The sequence below is a fragment of the Pteropus medius genome, unplaced genomic scaffold (assembly GCF_902729225.1).
Source record: "Pteropus medius unplaced genomic scaffold, Ma_sr-lr_union100, whole genome shotgun sequence".
NCBI classification, from domain to species: domain Eukaryota; kingdom Metazoa; phylum Chordata; class Mammalia; order Chiroptera; family Pteropodidae; genus Pteropus; species Pteropus medius.
The window spans coordinates 13,466,437-13,490,549 of NW_024351729.1; the positions used below are offsets into that span (position 1 = coordinate 13,466,437).

Consider the following 24,113-nt stretch of genomic DNA (forward strand, 5'->3'; position numbering starts at 1 on the left):
GCAATCGAGGGGGAAAGAAAGTAGAGAGAAGATTTTAAAGAAATATCCATGGTACAGAGGGTTAAGTACCATGAGGCACCATATCTGGTCTCTATGGACTGTGGAGGTATACATGGACTGGTTCTTTTAATGTGATTTCTGCTTTTTAGTTTAGCAGGTGACATGCACATCTTTTAATAAAGAACCCTCTAACTTTTTATACTTACATTTTAATTTCTTGAATACTTTGTAAGCCAGGATACTTGAGTACTTTTTCTCCAGGATACAATAACACATTTCATTCCATTAAATTGTGCTTTGTACTCTGTAAGATGAAGTGTAGAACTTAAAAATATTATAAAGCAAAAGGGAAACATTTCAGTTAATAGAATTTCAGTAACCAAACATATCCTAAATTATTTTGGAACTTGATTGGATAAAAGGAACCCCATCTATTGGTTGCCTATTTTCTCTTTTATTACAAAAATCAGCACTCCTTTATCAGACTCCCTTTATCACTTGTTCATTTTTTCTCCTCTTTCCCCTAGCCACTTATGTTAGGAATTGGCCTATGTTGTTTGTAACTTCAATCTTTCCCACTACTCATAAAATGAGCATAACTAAAATTGACCAAGTGCTTACTTAGTATGTGCCAGGGACTATTCTAACTGCTTTTCATGGGTAGTGTCATGTATTCCTCCCAGTGTATTTTATGGATGAGGTTAAATGACTTATCTGAGCTCACGCAGTTCATAAATAATGGAATCAAGACGAGAACCAGGAAAGTCTTGCTGCAAAGTCCACAGCCTTAAGCAGCTGCTACACTGCCTCTCTCCAGATCCTCTAAGTCTCTTTCCATCTGCATTCCTTCTATTCAGGAACTTCTTCAGAGTACTTACTTCGCTCATCAATATTTATTGCGTAATTATGGGCAAGCACACTATGCTAGGGGCTGAGGTTTCAGGGACTAATGATATAGACACTGGAACATACTGTCCAGGTGAGGCAAACAAGAAGTCATTAGAACGCAGTGTGAGGGGTGAGTGCACACCCATAGGCCCTCACCAGGTCACGCTCAAGGAGAGGAGATGACTTTCCTCAATACCATCAATTCTGGTATTGAGTGTGAAGGAGGTCATCAGCCTGCTAGCCTTTGAATACCAGATCCCTATTCGCTAGGTAGGAGACTCTGAGGAAATTATGGAAGCTCTTTCTGGGCCTGCAAGTAAAATATAATAGACTACATAGAGTGGTTCTCCAAATCTGTCCTTATCTTTCTTCCTTGATCATTTATTTACAGGGGGCTTCGACAATCAACTCGATGCCCGTAACTTCCAAATCTTCTTCAGCTGAGCCTCCCTACAAGCCCTGACTACAACTACTGGTTGGTCATCTCCACCTGAATGCCCCTGCTTCCAACTCAAACTTTATATTTAAAACTCCTTGGCTCTCTCAAAATCATTAAGTGATGTTGTCCACTTCTACTCCCAGGATCGGTAATTCAGAAATCCAGGGATGAAGCCTCTTTTGATTCCTCCTCCTCCCTACCCTATTTCCAAGTCTTTTGGAATTCCTCCTTCCTTTACATTTTTACCACTAGTTTTGACTCCATTAACTAGCCTACTGCATATAGCCTCCTAATTTTGCCTCTCTGCTATGAACCTTATTCTCTTAAATTATGCCAGATTTGTCTTCTTGAATCATAGCTATCATTCCATTGTCCACTGCCTACTTTAGCCTTCCATGCCCATTATGCTGTCATCCCCATTAGCTTCTCCACTCTGTTTCTCACCAGTCTCCAGACATTTTATACTTAAATTGCTCCCTGTTCTCACAGACCATGAGTTATCCCAACTGGTTAATCTGCCCCATCTGGAACACTTTCTCCACTTCTCAATGTCCAAATACTGCCCATCCTTGAATGCTCTGTTCAAGTGCACCCTTCTCTACAAAATTTCCCGTCCTTGGGTCGTTAATCATCTCTTCTTGACATAAACTTACATTCTATCACTCTTCTAAGTGCCTATTTCTACCTCGTTTGTATAGTTATGCATCTTCTACTTCATGGCAAAGAGTTTGACTATAGAATCCAATGGTGAGTCATCCTTATGTATTCCAGTATCCCTGACAAAAATTGCTCAAAAATATAAATGACTTAAAAAAATGAATGAAAGATGGAAGATGGAAGAAGAGAAACAGCAAATCTCAGAGTGCTAAACAATAGGCATCTCTCCATCACAGGGATTTGAAGGAAAAATAATTGACTGTGGTCACGTTAGTTGAAGAATATTCCAGGAAGCCAGTTATGTGCAAGGAGCAAATTAAGACCACCTTAATGTTCAGATTTAAACATTGCTGAAAGGTACAAATTAATGCAAATAAGGTTTTTAAACAATACAGGTTTTTTTCCTAGGAATTAATGAGGCAGAGGAAAGAGAAGGGTGAAGCTATGCTAATGAAAGAGTAAAAATATATTCTCTTCTAAACTCTAATCTTTGTTTTCACTTGGCATTCCACAGGCTCTCAGCACCACCCTTTTAAAGATGCTGCCTCAACTCAAACATTTTACTAATAAGCTTGTCTCCTTAAGGCTATTTTTAAAAAGTCAAATCAAGAACTTAGCCAGTATAATTCCAAAAGTTTGTGCATTTGTGTAGGGATTTAGAAAAGCATCCTTAATTAGAAAAAAAAAAAAACTAAAGTTTTAAATCACCTATATATAATTGAAGAAATTGGACACAATAATTTCAAGCATTCCTCTTCATACCTGGTCAATTTCAAAAGCAGAAAAAATGATGAAGTTCTGTCACTGCTGGTCATCTCACTAGTATTCTAGGCATGTGCTTTTAGTCTCAAAATATTAATTCCTTTTAGAGAAGCCAAGTATAATTTTAGAATATATCTTAAACATGCCTGGATTAAAAACCAAGGAAAACAAATCCAAATACTGCACAAAATAAAATACAGTGACTTTCTACAACGAAATGGGTAATTAGAAGATAATGAATTTTCTTTGCAAATTTTGTCCTAGCCTCTATGTGTACTTCAAAATTCCTCAGCAACTAAAGACAGCACAGGAAATGAAAAGTTCCAATCTACATACTAAAAAAAATAACTATCAATTCCAAGGAGATACAAGGCAGGCAGGCAACTTGTGCAACAACTTACAGGAAGTGGCATGAAATTGTGCTTATACCTGTGAAGTTATGAAAATCAAGAGAAAAGAGGATTCTGAGTAAATGAAAGAAAAATTGGCGTATAAGACCTTCATTATAGCATATAAGAATTTCAAATGCAACTTCTTGTTGGATTTCAAGGTTGGATACCACATTAAAGTCACCTTGGAGAGCATTTAATTGATCAAAAGCTAGTTAAATACTAGTAATTGTCAGTCTAACCATAAAGAACCATATACACATGTTTCTCTGGAATTCTAGATAAAATATAAGATACAAAAAAATATTTTCTTAAATAACAAAATGGGAGAGAATACCTTCCCTGGATTAGCAGCTTCTATCAATATCCAGGCAAAGGAAATTACACCAAAAACAAGGTTACTTCACAGCAAGATTTATTAATACATCCAAAAGAAAGAAAGAAAAATCATTTTGTCACACTATATACAGATAATACATACAGTGTTTTATACACATATTACATCAGTTTTTACACAAGAAAAATATACATAAAAATGTAAACTTTTGTATACAAAAACCCTTAAACAAATTAAACAAGGACCAGATAACAAAAGGAGACCAATCATTATTATTTCAGCAAATTTTTAAAACAGTAATACAGTACATTCATTGAGATATATATGGAAAATGTGAGCCATCTCTTGTTTAAAGGGAAATTACAAACCAAAAGCCCACCCTCTCCCAAAACGTGGTCTCCCCCAGCAACACCATACCCAATGTCATAGATATGTCTTTCCTTCAGAAGTGGTGGCTTTTACCAAAACCTGTCAATCTCCTCATCTGTTCCTATGGTCTGTGCAGAAGCAAGTGGCTCCTAGCTTTTGTGCATATAACTAAGATTCCAGCCACTATTAAAACAAATACAGAGAAGATTCTCGGTTTGTAAATTCCCTTTAAGCAACTTTTTTTTTTTGTAAATATTTTTAATGTATGGACTGTAAAACACTTGTGTGCCAAGGTGAATAAGAACACTGAAAAAGAAGGGTTTTGAGAACTGCTAGTCCTTGCTACCATGCAGTTACTTTGTTAAAATAGATTTTAAAACTGTGCAACCTGTCTGTCATTTACTGGTTTCAAATAAGCTACCTCACCTTTGATTTCCCACTGCAACTTGGTTTCAACTTACACTTCAGTATTCTAGTTAGTACCATACAATTGTTAAGAGGCTTTTTGTTAAAGGCTGCTTCTGATATCAAGTTCCAGCTCAGCTACCCTGAAATCACTCAAACCCCAACCTCTCTATTTCAGTCTTTAGGGGTACTCTTACTCCACTGTTTTTTGTCACATCTTACAATTTAGGACTGTCCACCTACATTCCTCTCTGTGAGGTCTTGAAACGTAATCTGGTGCCAACTCATCACAAGATAAAATATTTAAGTATTTTAAGATTCTTTCATTTGGTGTGTCAAACTGATATAATGAAAAATACGTGAAGCTGTGGGGACTAAGAATTAAATCTCTGTCAAGTGCATGCAGACTTGGAGTCCTTTTTTTAAAAAAAGTCTGGGAAGACCTTTAATAAATGCAAAATATGCTTAAGACAGCATCATGAGAGTGCTGCCTTCTCTCAGAGTTGAATTTTGAACAAGGCAGAATAACAATTAGGTGATATATTTCCCTGCAGCAAGAGAGTAGTTAACTTCCCCCAGGCAAAATGATCTGGATGATCATTATTTATTAATGAAAGGAAGAGGCAAATTGGTGAATTAAGTTGATCTAGGAGATGGTGGATGACATACACTAATGGAAATACTAGGATTGCTTTATAATTGAAATAAACAGGCTGGTTTGTGGTACATCTCCATTTCAGAGAAGAGAAAAGCACGAGGTTCCTCAAGTGAATCTCCAACTCTCTCCTTCTCCCATGGGACAGATGACATTTTAAAAATGACAGTCTCCCTTTCAGTTAAAAAAACATAACAATAAAAGGAAAAGGAAGATAAATAAATAATGTGTGGATGTCTTTAGATGAGACTTTTAAATGTTCTTTAAATAATTTTTGATAATGTATTTTAAATCATTACATACAACTGCCATTGCAGTGACAATATTCCAGTAGGGGCAGCATTTTGCTAAATGTAAAAGATTGCCATTTAAAACTCATACATATACATGTGTATATACAGCATATCAACACTATTTATATACATATATATCTAGAGAGCAACATTTCATTGCCTTTGAATAACTATATATCCTCTCCCACAATATATACTAGAGACATACTGTGTGAGTATATATGAAAGTATATGTACACATGCTCCAACATGTATATATACACTTTTGTCTGTGTGTGCATAAGAGCTTTAAAGGCACAATATATAGGGATGCAAGTTTTCTAGAGAGCTGCAGCAAAGTTAAAACAGAATGTCACAAATGTGAGAAAAGTCAAAAGGAAACAGCAGAATTCGTTACACAAGAATTCGTTAAAGCAGTTTCATCATGAGTAAAATTAATTAAAAATTCGAGAGGCTTACACATGACTTTGTATGCTTTCCATCAAAACAAAAATGGTAAATTTATGATTAAATCACAAAGTAAATTAAATTTTTAAATGACAAATTAATGACAATAAATGAGGAAATAAGCCTAACACTATTATCAATCATAAAATCATAATTATGTCCTTTTTCAATTTAAGTAAATATCCCAAAATTATCTAGGTAAACTTTTCAAATCAGTTTTATTTCAAGGTTGATTACTGTTTGTTTTTGAGACAAAGATGAATGCCCGATTCTCAAAATTACTAAAGAAAACATTACCCAAACGTACTGTCTTCTGGGAAATTTCAGAGATAAAGATTTAAAAAAAAAAAGAATTGAAAAGTTAATGAAATGCACTTCAGACAAATGCTTCTGGCTAGAAAGGACATAATAAAGGAGAAAAAACACAATGAAGTGTGATTTTTAAATGCTGACAGACTGAGAAGTTAGTGAAGTTGAAGAATAGTGGAACTGGCAAGGAAGAATAATTCCGACAGAAATTAACTCATAATAACCACGAACAAGACTATATTCCAAAGAACCTCCACTTTAGTGTGCTGATGATATACTCTAGACTGTCACCTCCTCCTGCTTATAGAATAATCCAGAATTTTCCATAGACGTATAATCTTGCTTAACAAAGGCTGTTTATCTATTTATTATACACACACATTTTTAGGGAAATATATGTATATAGCTTTATCTATACACACACATATACATACGTGTATATATAGATTATACAAATGTATAAATAAACATAATACTTCTCAATCTTTCCATTGACAAGGCAAGTTCACATTCAGCAAAGTGCCACCACATTCCATATACACATCTCTGTACAGATTTACACAAAGGGTATGTTTTCACCCTTCAACCAGGGGGAATTTATTCTAGTAAATCCCATTAATCAGTAACTGAAGGGAGAAATGGCACCAATACAAACTCCCTTCTTTCATTTGCATGCATATGTACAAGAAATATGCAGATTTTTTTAAACCCATAAAGCAAGAATGAATGAAACTGGGAGATGCTGCAAAAATATAACTGTAAAAAGAACAACATATAAAGCTTTTTTAGGTCTTGATTATATATAAGATGGATGAGGCTTCAAAGATAACTACAAATTCAGGTGTATTACCTGAAGTTGTTTCGACATATTTCAAGGTACATGATTTATATTAAAAATAAATGTGATTGGAGCATTTAATAACAACTCTAGTTTTGACTATTTTAGACCACCGGATACTCTAGTAATGAATGTATAGTAAAATGACAAACCTCAAAATATAGGAATGTATTTTTTTTTAATTCCATATGAATCAAGTCAAGGGTACCATGTTTTTTCCTATAACCAAAATCTGAGGGGTAGGGGAGCACGTGAACTCCATAATAACAGCACAACTGAGTAACTTTTAAAATACCTGAAATCATCCCAGCTTTAAAATATGCATGGTGAAATGATCCCACCAACTCTTTAAATAAAGCAGCCGCTTCAAAAAATGGCATTCTTTATAAAAGGCCTATCATAATTTTCTTAACCTCGCCAGTAAAAGATGATCAACAATATTTTCTAACTGAGAATATAAAGAAATCTATTCATGTAAAAAAAGGTCCAACTGATCTCTGGTCCCATCACTCCCACGGATAAACACAGCTCATGTCTAGGTCTATCTCTCTTATTTTTATGCTCAGAAGCGAAAGGCTGGTCTTAGAATCTACTGTTTCTCATGTCATCTTAAAAACATAGCATAATAGAAGTTAATCAAAATGTTAAAAATGCACATGATATCAGAGCTAGCCTTTTAAAATAAGATAACATGATGAAGAATTTGGTGTATTTATACAACAGAGACAATAAGAAAGTAACTCCAATACCCTCAACTAAAGAAATCGTATTTCTACAATACATTCTGTTACCTTTTTCTATTTTTACTGAAGCACACATTCATCTCTCTCACACACGTGCCCCCAATGTATATTTTTGCATGTGTGTAAAAACACAAATATATACATGCACACAAGTAATTTAATTCTATTTTTAAGTCACAGTGGGAATTCCTTAGTGAGGAGGGATAAAAAGGTTCCTGAATAAGACACTGAGAACATCTAGATTTATTTTCTCTATTTTACTTCCCAACTTACAGAATCGACTGTAAATTAAAGAATAAATCCATAGGAAATAAAAGAGGTCTTAAAAACTTAGCTTACAAATTCCAGCTACAGTAGTTGGGAATTTTACTTGATCTATGTATTTCTATTTACCCTGTAACTAAGCTTCTAGCCATCTTAAGTGTAAACCACAGATCATTTACTAAAGAAACATGATTCTCAACAGTTCTATGAGTCATAATAAATGGTCTAAAGGTGTTCTACATTTTGAGGCCCCAGGATATCCTTTTATTTTATATATCTGCAAGGTAGCAAAGGATAGCTATACACCTTGACACGGCAGAGATCCAGTGTAAAAAGGTGCTTCACTAGTTTGTTTTGTCAAAAAAAAAAAAAAAAAGCTCATATATAATTTTTTAGCTATTAAACACATAGGCAACATAATTCATTACACTCAATACAACTTTAGTATAAAACTTATAATTTATGAGGTGATGTTAATAGCATAAATTAATATACCTTTTCTCTTAAAATCTACAATAAGTATTCTGAAAGCTCATTGGGGAAGGAGATTTTTAAATAAAAGTTTTAAAGCTGTGCATGGGAAAGGATTCTGTATGCTGAAGCTGAGATGAGAAGCTGAAGGAGAAAGGAAAAAAGTCCTATGCAAGACACTGTGGGCTACGAAACCAAGTGTTTTCTCTTTCTTGCGCTCTCTTCAATGATGAGTCACCTTTAGTTTCTTGAAAACTATTGTCTTATTTTAAAAACTGCCCTAATTTCCACAAGGAATCCCTGAGACATACTCAACACTATACAGTGAAAAGAACTATCACTGTTGAGAGGAACTGATTCAACCCTTCCCAGCAGATGAAGACAGTGTCACGAGTATCAAACTTCCCATCACTTCCATACTAATCCGCTGGAGCCCACTGTACCTTAACGATGCAGGTGGAGTCATTTCAGGGCAAATCAGTCTATTCCCCAAGTAAAAGCAATGGTGTGGCATTTAGCTGCACTGGAGCCTTCTGCACTGCATGTTGAAAATTTTTCCAAGGGGAACTTTGGGTGCATACAGAGCTTACTTCAGTGGTCCCCAGCTTAAAACAAACAAACAAAAACAAACGAACAAACAAAAGTGAAAGAAGAGGATTCTATTACTCTTAGGCCAGGATCTGCACAGATCATGTGTGTGCGTATGCGTACTTCGGGACTAGAGGTGGGCTGAGCAAGCAGGCGGAAGGGAAAAAGCAAGGGAAACTGTGCTGCTGCCCTACATAGCTGACTAAGAGTTAGACAGGTTTTCTCTTTTAAGACTGCTTGTCAGACTAAACTTTATTTAAATCACCAAAAACTCTGCCAAACGTTCCCAAGATCCAGGAACCTGGGATAAAGAAAGTCATACCAAAACTGCTCTCTCTCTCTCTCTGAAATGCCTCATTTCCTTTCATTAGCTTTGTATCACAGGGCAGAGAGAGGAAAGCTAACAAAAAATAGGAGCTGGAGTGAAAAGAGAAATTTTGCTATTTAGAAATAAGGCTCTCTAAATCCGACCCACAATCTTTGCATTTATGACACTGGTTACTACAAGAGACATAACTATTCACTTATGTTTTGTTTTCTTTCCTAACTTGCTGGTCAAGGGAAAATGAATATGTTCTTCACTGGTATTTTATCACAAATCATTTGAAAGACAGCATTTACAATGTTACTTTAATCAACTAAACATGGATTTTGGTTCCCTCCAGAATATATTGGAAAGTTTATAAAGTTTAAGATATTAAGAGTCATTAAATTGTTCTACCTTTCTATAGAGAGGTAAGATTCAATTATTTTTCTATTATTATTCTGTGAAGATTCAATTGTTTTCACTGTACTGAAAAGGGGAGGGGGGAAACTATGTTCTATCACATATATATTCCCATCCCCCACTCCATCCCCAAGAAATACATTTCTTGTTAGGAAAAAAATCCTTGGAGCAATGTAGGTGTTGATGATGAAAGAGATACAAATGAAGACTATTCAGTAGGACTACATTTTCTTTCTAGGAATCCTTTAAATTGCCTCAATAAACTGCAGAGTTTTGCTGACCATTTAGAAGACCATTATACTATTCTATATATACCAGATTAAAAATAGAATTTAATAGAATTTTAAAAGGTTAAAAGAGGATAAGGAAAATAGAAACTAGACATCTAAAAACATTTTAAATGAATTAGTGTTATTAATACCCTCATCTTTTTACAATACCAATCCATAACGACCTATTGAACTAACTTGGAGAAAAGGCAATTAATTGCCTCATACAAATACTGCTGATGAAGCCTACCAACCATCATCACTATCCCAATGAAGCAAGGGCACGGGAAGGATGGCAAGCAAGTACCAATGAACTGACAGCATGGGAGTTCCCTACATATGCTCGAATTCTAGTGCCAATTGATAAAAACTGAATGGTATAGGTCAAGAGAAATAGAAATTCTTTCACATAAGAAGAATATTGTACTGATAGGGCACCAGTGTGTATCACAGACATCATTTCTTCCCTTCTTTGCTTCTTTGGATTTGTCATCATGGATTGAGAATAAACTCAGATTAGCAAAAGCTTTAGTGTTAGTCACAGAAAATGATGGTTCCTAACTTGCAGTTGAGATTGGGCTTATTTAAGAAATAATTCTTATAAAGAATTATTTGGCAAAGATAATGTATTAGCTTTCTTTAGCCTTAACACTAAAGAAGTAACTATAATCTTACGGAAAAGAAAAAAAAGTTTCCAACTTTACCTCCATACTATTTGCTTCTCATTAAATTATAATCTTCATGGAGCGACAACAGACACATCACACTGCCTGCGAACATGAAATTGCTTGGGGAGTCATTTATAAAGCAGTCATCTCTCACATGGTAGGCTACTAGAGAAAACAATCCTTTGCCATATAAACTATGCGACGATAATTAGAAAATTATTTCATTGCATAGTCTCTCACTTGGTGGGTTACATGTAATTGCTATTAACTATTGTGAATTGTTTACTAGCTATATAACCTACCCAGATGTGCAAATTGCTAAGCCATTTTTAACAGAGGAAAGAACAATGTCATAAGTACTTTAATTAAAATAATATTAACAATTATGTAGAGAGAGAAAACATATCTTTTCTGCAGATGCTACAGATCACAGCAAATGAATATCATACATTAGAATGGAATTCAAATTCTCAGAACACAGAATGTATCCACTAACTGCAGCCACTTTGTAAATTAAATCACATTAACATAATCTAACTGGCCTTTATAAATGGTCCCAAAGAACTGCAGAAAAAAGTGAACCTTCTTTGCCATTGCTTCTCATGAGTTTAACACCAGACTACCAGCTAGTTTCCACCTAATTAGGACCTTTTATAAAACTTGATTTTGATTCCAGTATTGCCTTATTATAAAGTAAGTGCTATTTTAAAAGACACTAATTTTCATATTTCTGGAGTAAAAGACACTTCATTACTTTCTTTACATATTAACAGCAAACCTACTACTAATAGAATTGCTCCATTAGGTAAAAGAAAAACATAACGGATATCTCTGGGTTCACAGATGTTCTTTCTTCCAAAAAGGGACTCAAGCAAGAAACAGCAAGAGCAAAGCAAACGGCAAGCTCAGATATTCGTTTTGAAGTAGATGAGAAGAAATTTTGTTTTTTACTAATTCCTCAAGTTTATACCGGTACTTTCTATGGGTGCCCTTTCTTCAGCTATCACCATGGACATCTAAAGAAAAATGAATTTACTCAAAGTTTTTGGTGTGAAGCTTTAACTGGCAACATTCCTGATCATTTCTTGCCTCCTTACCAGAAAGCAGAAAAGGGCTTTTAAATGCACATAAAACAGAAAATTGCAAACAATAAAATGTGCAACTTACTGCAAACTCAGTTTTGATAACTGAAGAATTTTAAGCAGCTACCACGAGGGACAAATAGCCATAAAAGTTCAGATCGACTACCCGTGACTTTCCCTTTGCTGTCAAAGAAGGGCTGATAAGAAAGCTGATGTGCTGCTCTGCTACAATGGTTAATTAGGACACAGCGGAGACTAAATCAAGTTGCTGGGAATGGACAGTTCTCTAATGATGATTACAATGGGGTGTGAAGAGGTTAGCAAACTAAATGACACTTTTGAGCAGAGGTAACTAATCATAATCATTTCATTATAGTACATTAAAATAAAAAAGCTGACTAACAGGTTCACAGGTGAGAAATATTCAAATTATCTGTTCTCACCGTTCAGAATAGAAATTTATGGTGATACCAAATATAACTGCTTTGTGACATAATTTATAATTTAGAAAATTCTCAATCTGCAAAAAAGGCAAAGCTATTAAAAATAAATCTTCCAATCAATTATCATGATTAAAAAAAACCTAAATATATTACAAACATATTTTTGGCCCACAAAAAGAAACTTCAATAAATACAAAATAGGGCATATAATGATTTCATACAGTCATATGACATTTCCCCTCCATAATCTCAGGCACGTGGTATCTGCATAATGCCTGCTGATCACCATCATTCCTTTAAAAAGCAGAGAAAGAAAAGCTTTCAAAAAAGGGACTGGTTAGAATTAGCATGGCATAAAGAGAATACATATAGGAAGTAGGAAAATACATCCAAATCTTTACCTATTGAAAAGGAATTAAGATCAAATATTCCCTGACAAATGAATCATTATATCATATCATTAATAGATACGTTCTCTCTACTCATCTTTTAAAATATATATATGTAAATTAGACTAGACTCAGGTATAAATAGCCAATGGTATCTCAGGGAACAGTGAACCGTCTCAGCAAAAGCAGAGTACAGATGCCTTTAAAATCTAGTTCCACCCTTCTGGGGGGAGGGGAAGGGGCAGGGGAGAAGGCAGGTAAAAAGAAAACTCACATATTCATTTCATAGTCACCAACTTACTAGACTACTCAGTATGATTTTTAACCTTAAAATCCTGGTACTTTCAAACAATTTCCCCAAACTTAAACCTAAGTACTTAAATTATTTTAAAAGTACCAAACAGTGGGTAAAATTTATGTCTCATTTCCAAAATCGGCTTTGAAAGAAACTTTAATATGTGTATCCTTCAGATATTACTTATCACTTCACAACTGGTACATTGATTCTACAAGTGTCTTCAACATTTTACAAATCTTACCAAAGAATCACTACTGTAAACATGAAAAGTTAAAAAGCAAAAGATGGATCAAGAAGTTCACAGATCGCATCTTTCCAAATCTATCTGACCTATCCCGCTTTTCACATCAAAATATTTTCTCTAATTACATCTTGCGAATGTATTCCATGACAAAGAAATTTAGGAACAAATGCATGTCTAAAAAGGCAATATAACCACCAGACCTCAGAATCTCAGCAACTCTGCAGTCACTCCAGGCAAGCTTTTTACGACATCCCCACAGCACTGATATGAATTCAGCCTTTTGTGTTCCTGGCTAACTTAGCAGAAAAGGGTTGAGCTGTTCATCATGAGACCAGACTATCCCCCCTCTTTTCAGGAAACTCAGTTAACTCAGTGGGAAAGAATGACCAACTTATTAGGGTTGTGAGATGTGGGAAAGGAGAAGAGCCTTACTCATTAGGAAAAAAAAATAACAATGGGACAGCTGCTTCCTGCCCTGCACAAAAACACACACGTGGGCGCACACATACACACAGGCAGTCAAAAGACTAATTTTTTTTCTTTTTAATTAAACATGATCACAATTAGGAATGGAATCCTGGCCTCGTGTGGTATTTAGCAGTTGGTGCTAAGTCAGAGCCTCGACCTGCCTCTCCACACCATTTGCTACGTCTTACACAGAGGGATTCAATGAATAGGATCACTCTATCTAGAACCACCTACGTAAAGACCTGGTAATAGAATGGAAAGCATTGATCTGAATACTAGGAAATAGTAAAGGGCACTGGTAATCTGAGGTATCTTCCACTTCTAGGACTTGCTGCTAAAAGTCAATTCTATCCAGTCACTGTGCTGAGCCACTAAGGAAGCCATCAGGGTAGAGTGAACCTGCCAGGAGGGAATGAGCACCAGTGCAAAGGAGCACACGTGAACACTGAAGCGCGGTCCACTGCAGGGTAACCTGTTTAACTGGAAAAGGGAGTTCCCCTCTAGTCTCCATCTGTTATTTTTAAAATCTTCTTTAGGAAAAGGGGAAAGGGGTGATAAAGAGGAAACAAAGATAGAAAACACCAGGTTCCCCACCTGCCTGCAAACACACAGACACGCTCAGTTAGGGGAGGTAAAGGGAGAAGATGCATTATTGGTACTTGTAGCTGTGGCACCTGTTACTGTGAAGCCTGTAGGAGGGGCTATAGAGCTGTGGCTGGGCTGCAGGTCCTTAGGAATGCCACTGTGAGAACTCAGCTGGTGGCCGAAGGCTGCGCTGAACTGAGGGAGTTGCTGCTTGGGAGAGGTGGAGGCCATTAGTTCAGCAGAAGGCCCCATGCCACTGAAGCTGGTCTGCGGTAACCCCGGAAGCACACTGGAGCTGCTGGGGGTCACGGTGGCGAAGGCAGGCTGTGTGGTCTCTGAGTTCGAAGTGGTGGGTGGCGTGGATAGGGAAGTGGAAAGAAGATGTCCATCTGCGTCAAGAAGGTTGCTAAATGGAGAGGGCTCTCCAAGGTTGACAGGGAGATTGCCCCAGTGAGTTCTGGGGTTTACGACTCCTCCAAGTGGCACCTCAAGTTGGGTTGGGAGCAAGTGTTGCGCCATGATGGGCATCTCTGCTGAAAAGGTAGCTGCCATGTTATCACCAGAGAAAGATGTTGTGTGGGGAGAGGTGATATGGTCACTATAGGGAGACGGCACGTGCTCACTATCATAATGGCTTCCATGGGGCGAGGAGTGTGAATGATCACTGCTGTATTGCTGTCGTGAGGTGATTAGGTCATCTGCCTTGCTCAGCAGCTGGGCAGGATGTGGCCTCTGGGAGGCATGGCTGCCATCATGAAGTCCATGAAACTGTCCTGGGAAGGCTCTCTCCCCAAGTGCACTCTGGCTGATCAGAGTGGCAGAAGTAAGGCCAACGTTGGCTGGGGCAGAGAACTGCCCTTGGATCTGCCCTGCCAGGGGTGTAGGTGGGTTAGACAAGGTAGCAGAACGGAGCAGGTTCTCATCCAGCTCTAGACTAGAAAAATTGTCGTGTACTATGCGCCCATTCAACAGCTCCCCTAGGTCCGTGTTTACTTCTCGGCTCAAGGACTGAATTCCCGAAGCTCCAGTACCTGCGGAGAACACCCCTATTCCTCGATCTGACAACTCCTGGACCGGCACGCCATCTGACTGGGAAAGTACCCCCATGGTACTCAGGCACTCGAGAGAAGTTACAGCCTGCAAAGCCCGTTCAAGTTCCTCGGCCTCTTCGGTAGTTGGGAGGAGGTCTCCATTCTTTCCTGAGTAAACAAAAGCCATCGACAATCAGCGGAGCTTTTACCTGTCCCTTACCACAAAAAACATACATTTGAATTATTTTTTAACACTATTCTATTAAAGAGAAGCCCTGTTGAAAAGAGAAGCATCCAAGGATTGGATTGGAAAGAAAAGGGGAAATATTAATCTGCAGGACAGGTCTGAAATACCAAGCCGCCCTAGAGCTTGTACCCCATCTTTGGTTTACTTACAGTTCTCTCAAAAACTATCTTATTGACATGAGGGATTCTTAGGGATTCTGAGGACTGCCAATTTAAAATTTATGGTGACTACTCGAATACACATTTGTTTTTACCTAAAGTTAAAGTCATGAAAATAGAAAACCTATCTTATTGGTTTAGATTTTAGACAAAAGGCCATGTAGGAGGAGACCACCAAGGTATTCTACTCTTAGTCTCTTTCTGCTGGAGGGGCAGCTGTGGAAGACTAGGATGCAGAAATTCATACATATATTTTAGCACAATACTAACCACTCAGCTCATTTCATATGTCATCTTTTTAAATGCTGTTGCATTACTCTCTAATCCTTCCCTCTCATTCTTCTCTAATTTCTAACTGATTTTCATAAAATGAAAGCCTATGGGCCTACACTGAGTTCATTTCTAATATAAAAAAATCTACTGTTAGGAACTTGATTAATCAACACAAAAATGTTTGGCTTTTAATAGTGAAAGGAACATTCTTAAGAGTATATATTATATACATTTCCCCTGAAAGCACTAGAGAATTGGGGGGATTAAGCAAAATTTGGTTTGGAAAAGTCTACCTCAACTGAAGTATATTGTAGGGCATTAAAATCAGGACAAGTTCTAAAAGCCTTCAATAAACTCAAATTTGAAATGTCTTTGCTTAAAAATAAACTGAAGTAAAATTACTCATTTTAAAGGAACCAGGTTATAAACCTAGCTATCAAACTATCAATCTACTAAGCCTAGGATATGATGAAACCAGTTGCACATTCCTTACCTTCTGGAAAGGGTAAAATAACTTTAGCCACATAAAATTTTCCTTCTACAGTGAAAGACATTACATGTGAAGAAGAATATACATCTCAAAACACTATTTCCCTTTTAAAGAACTCATTTTAAAACTGTTTTCTTGAATCACAATATTGACCATACCTTCAAAAAAATCAAAATCCTGTAAGTCATCAGGGAGCCGAGGCAGGACATCTGAAAAGTCCTCCTGGTTCAATTCCAAGTCATGTGGAATGTCAGTGATCTCATTGGCAATGTCATCCGGCAACTCATCAGCGCTCAGCTCTGGCGTGGATGGGCTCCTGGGGAGGATGACATGGTTGGCCCCACCACTTACTTCCCTTTTACCTTCACACCAAAGTCACCAAGGCAAGGTTGTAAACATGAAAATGCGGAATCTTAACTCAAAATGTCTCTTTTCCGAATTTAAGGAAATTTGAAAGCAAAAAGACAGACCTCACCATAAGCAGTCACATATTTCCGCAACCTTTACTCATCTATTAAGACAACCATTTCCAGATAATACTTTCACTTAGAATAAATTACAGTTTGGTGTAGCAAAGGTGTCTTAATACTTTTTATAGAATTTCAAATCTGGTCAACATAATGATTTTAAAAAATGAAATAAACCAACATGAAAATGTTTAGCCTCATTCATCTGGTCAAAATGCTTACCCCTTCCAAAATTAATGATGTATCAGATTTATAATGAAATATTTGTTGGAACATATATGGAATTTCTGTTAAAACAGAAAAATCTGATAGTAGACAATTAAATTCTCAATTTCAACATCTGCTCTCATTTTAACCACAAGCTTTATTTCAGATCTAACCCAGTCAGATATTTGGTAAAAGTTGTACTGAAAACTACAAAGTTAAGATTGATATACTGAATGGCTTCTGTAGCCTAGCTCCAACACTAGAAAAGTAAATGAAACTAGATGTTGAGAATGACAAGAACACGCAAAGGAAACGTAAACTCTGGTGCCGTCACTGACCGGATGCGAGAGGCCTCCACGGGCAGTGAGACGCTGGTGGGCATGCTGAGGTTCCCTTGGGGTACTGCAGGGGGAATGGGTTTTTGGGGTCGACGAGGGCCACGCCTTCTCTTCTTCTTGTGTTTTTTGGTAAGTGCAGGAGGCTTTGTTTTTTTCCTGGGTTTCCTCTGCTGCTGGTGCTGAACTTTACGGGAGCTATCTCCTCTCAAGAAATTATCCTTTGGAATGAATAAATGGATATTTTTTAACTGAGATTATTTGGGAAAAACATAACAGCTACTAAAAAAATACCTGTATCTCTTATATTCTTGTATCTCTTAATATTATTTTTTAATGACTAAAACATACTGTATACGTAAAACTATGTATAACAATAAGCAAATAAAAACTCATTTTCTGTTTAACTTAAATCAATTCAATATATACATATAGTTCATCCCACAATTAAAGGCACTGAAATAGGTGCTACAGTATAAAAAAAATGAAGAAAATTTAATTTGCACTCTCAAAGAATTTACTCTCCCATGGGAAAAACATGAATCGAAATATACATAAGTACAGTGCAGAGAAAATTGGTCAACAGTGATGTAAACACATTGTATGGGCACATAAAAGGATAATCTATTATCTTTAGTTTTGTGAGATTAAAGGATAAGTAGGATTTTAAGTCACTGGGAGCGGAGAGAAGACTTATTTTAGGCTAAAGAAAATGGAATAAACCAGACAAAAACAATAGCAAATAACTGGGTTTGACTGGTGCTTGGGGCATAATGGAGGATAAAATATAAAAGTAAGCTGTAAAGAAATTTGGGAGAGAGACCCATGTATGACATTGAATACCATGTTAAGGATTTTAAACTTATAGGCAAAAGGGAAATGATTTTTGATAAGAGAAGTAGCCAGACTTGACAAATGTTTTAAAAGGATTAACTGCCCTGGTAGCAATGTATATTGATAGCTCTAAGTGTTGGAGGCAACAATTCCAACCAAAGAGCTACTTCAACAGTAGATATAAGATAAATGGCTAAGGACAGGGTGAGTGGGGATAGAAAAGCCAAGGTCTGCCAGGTAGAATTCTCATGATTTGACAGCTCCTTGGATGTGGTGAGGATGAAGAGAATATAAAACTCTAGAGGGAGAGATTCAAGATGGCGTACAATGTAGAGGCTGTACATGCCTCTTCTAGTGACCACACCAAAGTTGTAACAAAACTAGAGTAACCAGTACATGGAGATGCCAGAGGTATGGCTGAACAGAAGCCCTACAACTAGGTCACTTCAAATAACAGGTCACGTCAAAATGGTACAAGGAGCAGAGACGTAAAATGGCCCGGTCCCACAATTGTGTGTGGCGATTGAGAATCAGGAGGGCTGTCTCAGCTGCAGAGCCATCTCCCCCACCTAAGGAGCAAGGGGTCCCGGCTCCACACTGGGCTTCCCAGCCCAGGGCTCCAGTGCCAGGAAGAGAAGTCTCCACAACTTCTGGCTATGGAAACCAAGGGAGGTTACGGCTGAGTGAGATGGACGGAGGCTGCGAGAAGTGGAGACCTTCCTCTTAAAGGGCCCACGCCTGGCATTACTCTGACAGACTCCATCGCTGGGGCAGCTGCTTGAGGGGTACCAGGGACATAAGGGGAGGTGCTGAGCTATCAGGCTTCAGGGCAAGGGCTGGAGGGGCAGCTTGCACCCAGACAGAGGTACAGGCAGAAGCCATTATTCCTTTGTTGAGCTCTCCCAGCCTACAGACACAGATGCCATCAACCTGGATAATACGGGTCACTCCACCCAAAGAACTCCCTGAGACTCAGCCTCTGCCAACCTGTGGGCCAACCCAAGCTGCTTCCAGCTTGGGTTGTGATTTATTCCAAAGGGGCTGTCTTGGTTCATGATGTGAACTTTCGTAAAATCTCTCAAAGGCTCACAAAAGCCAAAGCAGCAGCATCTGGCCTCAGCATGCCCTGTACCTTTTACTGAGCAGCCCCAAGCCCTGCACTAGTGGCAGCTGGCATCCTTTTCTGACTTGGCCCCTCGAGGCACCTATAAAACCAGCACGGGTGGCAGCCCTAAGTGGATTGCTTGGTGACTCTTACCAGGTGGCCCCAGAGGTACACAGGCTGTGGCTGAACTTGGCCTACAACTGGACCCCTCTCAGGTCTGTGCCAAGGGGCCCTACAGGACACCTACTACATAAAGCCACTCTATTAAGACCAGTGGACTTAGTAGCCCTACCTAGTACATAGGAACAGACACAGGAAGGTAGCCAAAATGGAGAGACAAAGAAACATGTCCCACATAAAAGAACAGAAGAAAGTTCCAGAAAAAGAATTCACCAAAATGGAGACAAGCAATATACCAGATGCAGAGTTCAAAACACTGGTTACAAGGATGCTCAAGGAACTTAGAGGAAGAGTAGATGAACTCAGTGAGAACTTTAACGAAGAGATAAAAAGCATAAAGATGGAGCTGGAACATATAATAGGGAGCCAGTCAGAAATGAAGAATATAATATCTAGATAAAGTGTACATTAGAGGGAATCAACAGAATGGATGAAACGCAGGATTGAGTCAGCAACATAAAGGATAGGGAAGCAGAGGACACTCAATCAGCAACAAGAAAAAAGAATCCCCCCAAATGAAGATAGTTTAAGAAGCCTCTGGGACAAGGTCAAGCATACCGATATTTTCATCATAGGGGTATCAGGAGGAGGAGAGAGAGAGAGCAAGGAACTGAAAACCTATTTGAAAAAATAATGATGGAAAACTTCCCTAACTTGGTGAGGGAAATGGACATACAACCCCAGGAAGTTCTGAGAGTCCCAAACAAGATAAATACAAAGAGGCCCACACCAAGACATATCATAATTTAAATGCCCAAGGTTAAATTCAAAGAGAGAATCTTAAAAGCAGCAAGAGAAAAGCAATTAGTTACCTACAAGAGAAGGCCCATAAGACTGTCAGTAGATTTCTCAATAGAAACTTTACAGGCCAGAAAAGCTTGGCACAAAATATTCAAAGTGATAAAAACCCAGGATCTACAACCAAGATTACTTTACCCAGCAAAGTTATCATTTAGAATCGAAGGACAAATAAAGAGCTTCCCAGACAAGAAAAAGCTAAAAGAGTTCATTGCTACCAAGCCAGTATCACAGGAAATATTGGAGGGATTTAAGAAGAAGAAAAAAATATGTATCAAAAGTCTAAATAAAGAATGGCCATAACTACATATCTATCAACAAGTATTCCAAATGAAAAAGAATCAAATGCTCTAGTCAAAAGATAGGGTGACTGAATAGATAAGAAAACAAGACCCTCATATATTCTGCCTACAAGAGACTTCAAATCAAAAGACACACACAGACTAAAAGCAAGAAGATGAAAAAACATATTTCATGATGGACCTAAGGGGTTGTGTGCTGAGTGGAGTAAATCAGATCCCTCGAGGAAGACAAGTGCCATATGATTGCACATATCTGTGTAATCTAAGGAACAAAATAAACAAACGAATAGAAACAAGCTCATAGTTACAAAGAACATTTTGAGGGTTATCGGGAGGGGCGTTGGGAGGTTTGATGAAAAAGGGGGAAGGGATTAAGAAGTACAAATTGGTCATGGAGATAGAAAGTATAGCATAAGAAATATAGCCAATAATATTGTAATAACTATATATGGTGTCAGAGGGGCACTAGGTTTACTGGGGTGATCACTTTGTGGGTTATAGAGATGTCAAATCACTATGTTTATACATGAAACTAATATAGTATTGTTTGCCAACTATAACTGAAAAATAAAAAATAAAATTTAAAAAAAGGAAAAAAAAAAACTCTAAAATGTCTCTAGGGTTTCTAGTTTGTGTAATTGTTAGATGATGAAACCATTAGTTGGGATAGAGAACAGAGCAGAATAAATAGATTCAGAAGAAAAGGAATTCAGTTTGGCTCACATACAGTCTGAGATATCAGGATGCCCAGGAGGTAGAAGAAAACTGTATCTGGTGCAAAAGAATGACATAGTAAAAGTCCTTTTAGTAACTGACATGGACCAAGCAGAAAAGGTAAAGAGAGAAGACAATAAGGACATAGCTTTATAAAACTGCTGCAATTAAGTGAGTAGGCAAAGGAAGAAACTGACAATATAACTAGCTTTTTTTGGTAGCATCCTGAAATGTGAATGCTGTATTTCATCAATTCCAAGATGTACATTTTAGTATCTTTGCAGTTGGGGAGCATTTTACAATAATGGCGTCTTATAACTGCTGTCAGCCAGGTGATGGTCATTATAGTTGGCACTGTGCACCCATGCTCGAAGTTGGTCGCAGCTCTTTGTATTGTCATCGTTTGAATTAAGGTATATGTATTATTGGTTTTACATGTAGAGGGAAAACTGTGGTGTATGCAGAAAGGCACAAAGAACAGCAGGGTATAAAATTGTTATTAGTGAAACAAACATTCATTATTGAAAAACTGACCACAATTTTTTTTTTTTTTGGCAGAGCAAAAACCAAATGACAAATAATCACAAAGGAGAGAAGCTGGTTTTTACAAATAATGTCACCTTTGATTTGAATGATTCAGTAATAACTCAATTAAATACATAAAGAGTATAGAAAACAGTATTTGAAGACTAATAACTATCGCTAGCATTGAATGAATTCAAAACAAGAATAAAATTGAAGCATTTTCAGGAAATCTTTTACTAAAAGTTTAATCTCAAATACTTAAATCCAAACATAATTACGGGCTCAAGTCAAAACACACATATTTATAAAACAACAAAAAAAGAGGCTGCTTCTAAGTTCTTTCAGCTCAACACTTAAGGTCTACTACCATGTCCATTATTTGACAAATTGTGACTGAGCAACTACAGTACCCACTAGTTGGGTAGTGACATGGGGAGAAAGCATCTATTTCAGGCTTTCTCTCTAGGTCCAGTGCAGATCTGAGGCAAGAGGAAGCTAGAGAGCTCTAACCCAACCTACACAAGTCCGATTTGTAAGACTCCCAGCATCACCTAGTTCTGGTCCTAAGCCTCGTAGCCCAGCATCATTTTTGGTAATGTGCCACGTACACCACACAGAACTGCCCATGACTGAGGCCCTGCTTTGCTCTTGGCAGTCCCTCATTTAGCTCTTCCAGAGAGCTAGAGCCCAATATCCTAGAGGCTTTCCTAATGTAGACTGTTCATTTACTCACACTATCACAAACACTATTCACGCTCAACTTTCTCACTGTCTACTTATACGTCAGGACAATGCACGGGACTAACTTGCCATCTGTTGTATGGAGCATCATATTTATTGAATACCATGTTCTGCCTGCCAGCCTGGACTTTCTGCAGCCCTAGCCAGTGTCCAAGCCTAGTTCTGAATCTCAACCCCTCCCAGCTATGTGCCTAACAGTTAATGTATTCAATAACCAATTACTTATTGAGCATCCTTGTTCTAAGCACTGGGGATACAGCAATGAACAGAAATAGTTCCTGCCTTTGTGAAGTTCACATTCTAGTAGAGGGATACAAGCAATAAACAAAGAAATTAATAAATAATTTAATATTTGGCAGGTAAAAATATGAGGAAGAAAAACAGGGTAGAATGAAGATAAAAAGTAACAGGATAGAAGGGAGGCAGATTTATTTGATGAAGTGACATTGGATCAGAAATCTGAAGAAATGAAGATATGATGCATATAGAAATCTGGGAGAACATTCTAGGAAAGGAGAAAACTAAATGCAAAGCTCCTGAGGTGGAAATATTAAAATGTTCACTAATGTTGCTTGGAACACCAGAAGTGACGAGAGGGTTTAAGATGAAGCTAGAGAAGTTGCAAGGGCCAGATCAGGAAGTGGCTCATAGGCCATGTTTAAGAATTTTAGATTTAATTTTCAATGTGATGGATTTTGATCAGGGGACTAAAATGATCAGATGCATATTCTAAAAGGCCTGCTATAAAGGCTACATATTATATGATGCCATTTATAAGACGCTCCAGAAAATATAAATTATCTGAACAGAAACAGATCAGTGGTGACAGAGGAAACGGTTGATTATAAAGGGATAGAACAAGAGAATTTTGGTGGGTGATACAACTGTTCTATATCTTAATTATGGTGGTGGTTATATGACTGTATACACTGTCAAAACTCAGAACTGTACACCAAAAAGAGTGAACTTTACTGCACGTAAATTCAAAGAAAGTGAGACATACTCAAAACCTACTCTGGCTAGAATGTGAAAAACACACCTGGGTGTTGGCAAGAAGAAAGGAAACCTTTTTTTTTTTTTTTGATGATGGTAGCTAAGGCTAAGATGGTAGCAGTGAAGTTGGTAAAATATATTTGGATTTAAGATATAGTTTGCAAGTAGAGCCAAGAGATTTACAGAGTTTTTATCACCCAGTATAAATCTCTCACAGTGAGGGACTGATGGGGTACAAGTGTTTGCCATATACTTTTGTAATTTTTAACTTAAAACAAAAATAGCTTAAACTAGTGTCAGATTCTGTAATTATGTTCAGGAAAAAAAAACATTTTCAAAACTTTGAATTGTAAATACCACTTAAAACCCTGATTAATATTATTTTATGACTAATTATATTTTGCTAATTCAACCTGTTTCCCTAGCTGAATCTGCCTAAGCAGGAATATTTAATCAGCTGAAAAAAATAAACTGCTTTCAATTTCTTTCAAGGCAAAAGTATTGCCTCCCTATTTAATAATATTTTCCTAGTTGTCTTAGAAGTATGCTGAACAGTGTAACTTTAAAATCAAAATATACAACCGAGATCATTTACCTCAGTGATTTGAAAGATGCAGTGCCCATATTACCAAACGTCTGTGAAATCATCAATGAAGGTCCACAAAAGTGGTTCAAAAACATAAAAA

The 24,113-nt window shown here is 37.3% G+C and overlaps 1 protein-coding gene across 7 annotated transcripts in view; it reads right to left on the reverse strand.

Moving 5' to 3' along the window:
- Positions 1-3,533: 3,533 nt before the first annotated feature.
- Positions 3,534-24,113, reverse strand: part of INO80D (INO80 complex subunit D) — a 64,717-nt gene continuing 44,137 nt past the window's right edge. For 3 of the 7 annotated variants that reach the window (XM_039844530.1, XM_039844533.1, XM_039844532.1), the window contains exons 9-11: positions 17,239-17,456; positions 16,385-16,542; positions 13,814-15,226 (exon numbers count right to left, since the gene is read on the reverse strand). In XM_039844530.1, coding sequence (XP_039700464.1) covers positions 14,061-15,226; positions 16,385-16,542; positions 17,239-17,456 — 1,542 coding nt within the window. In that variant the 3' untranslated portion in view covers positions 13,814-14,060. Of the gene's footprint in view, positions 15,227-16,384; positions 16,543-17,238; positions 17,457-24,113 lie in introns of all 7 variants that reach the window. The other 4 variants (XM_039844535.1, XM_039844536.1, XM_039844537.1 and 1 more) reach the window with 2 other exon arrangements.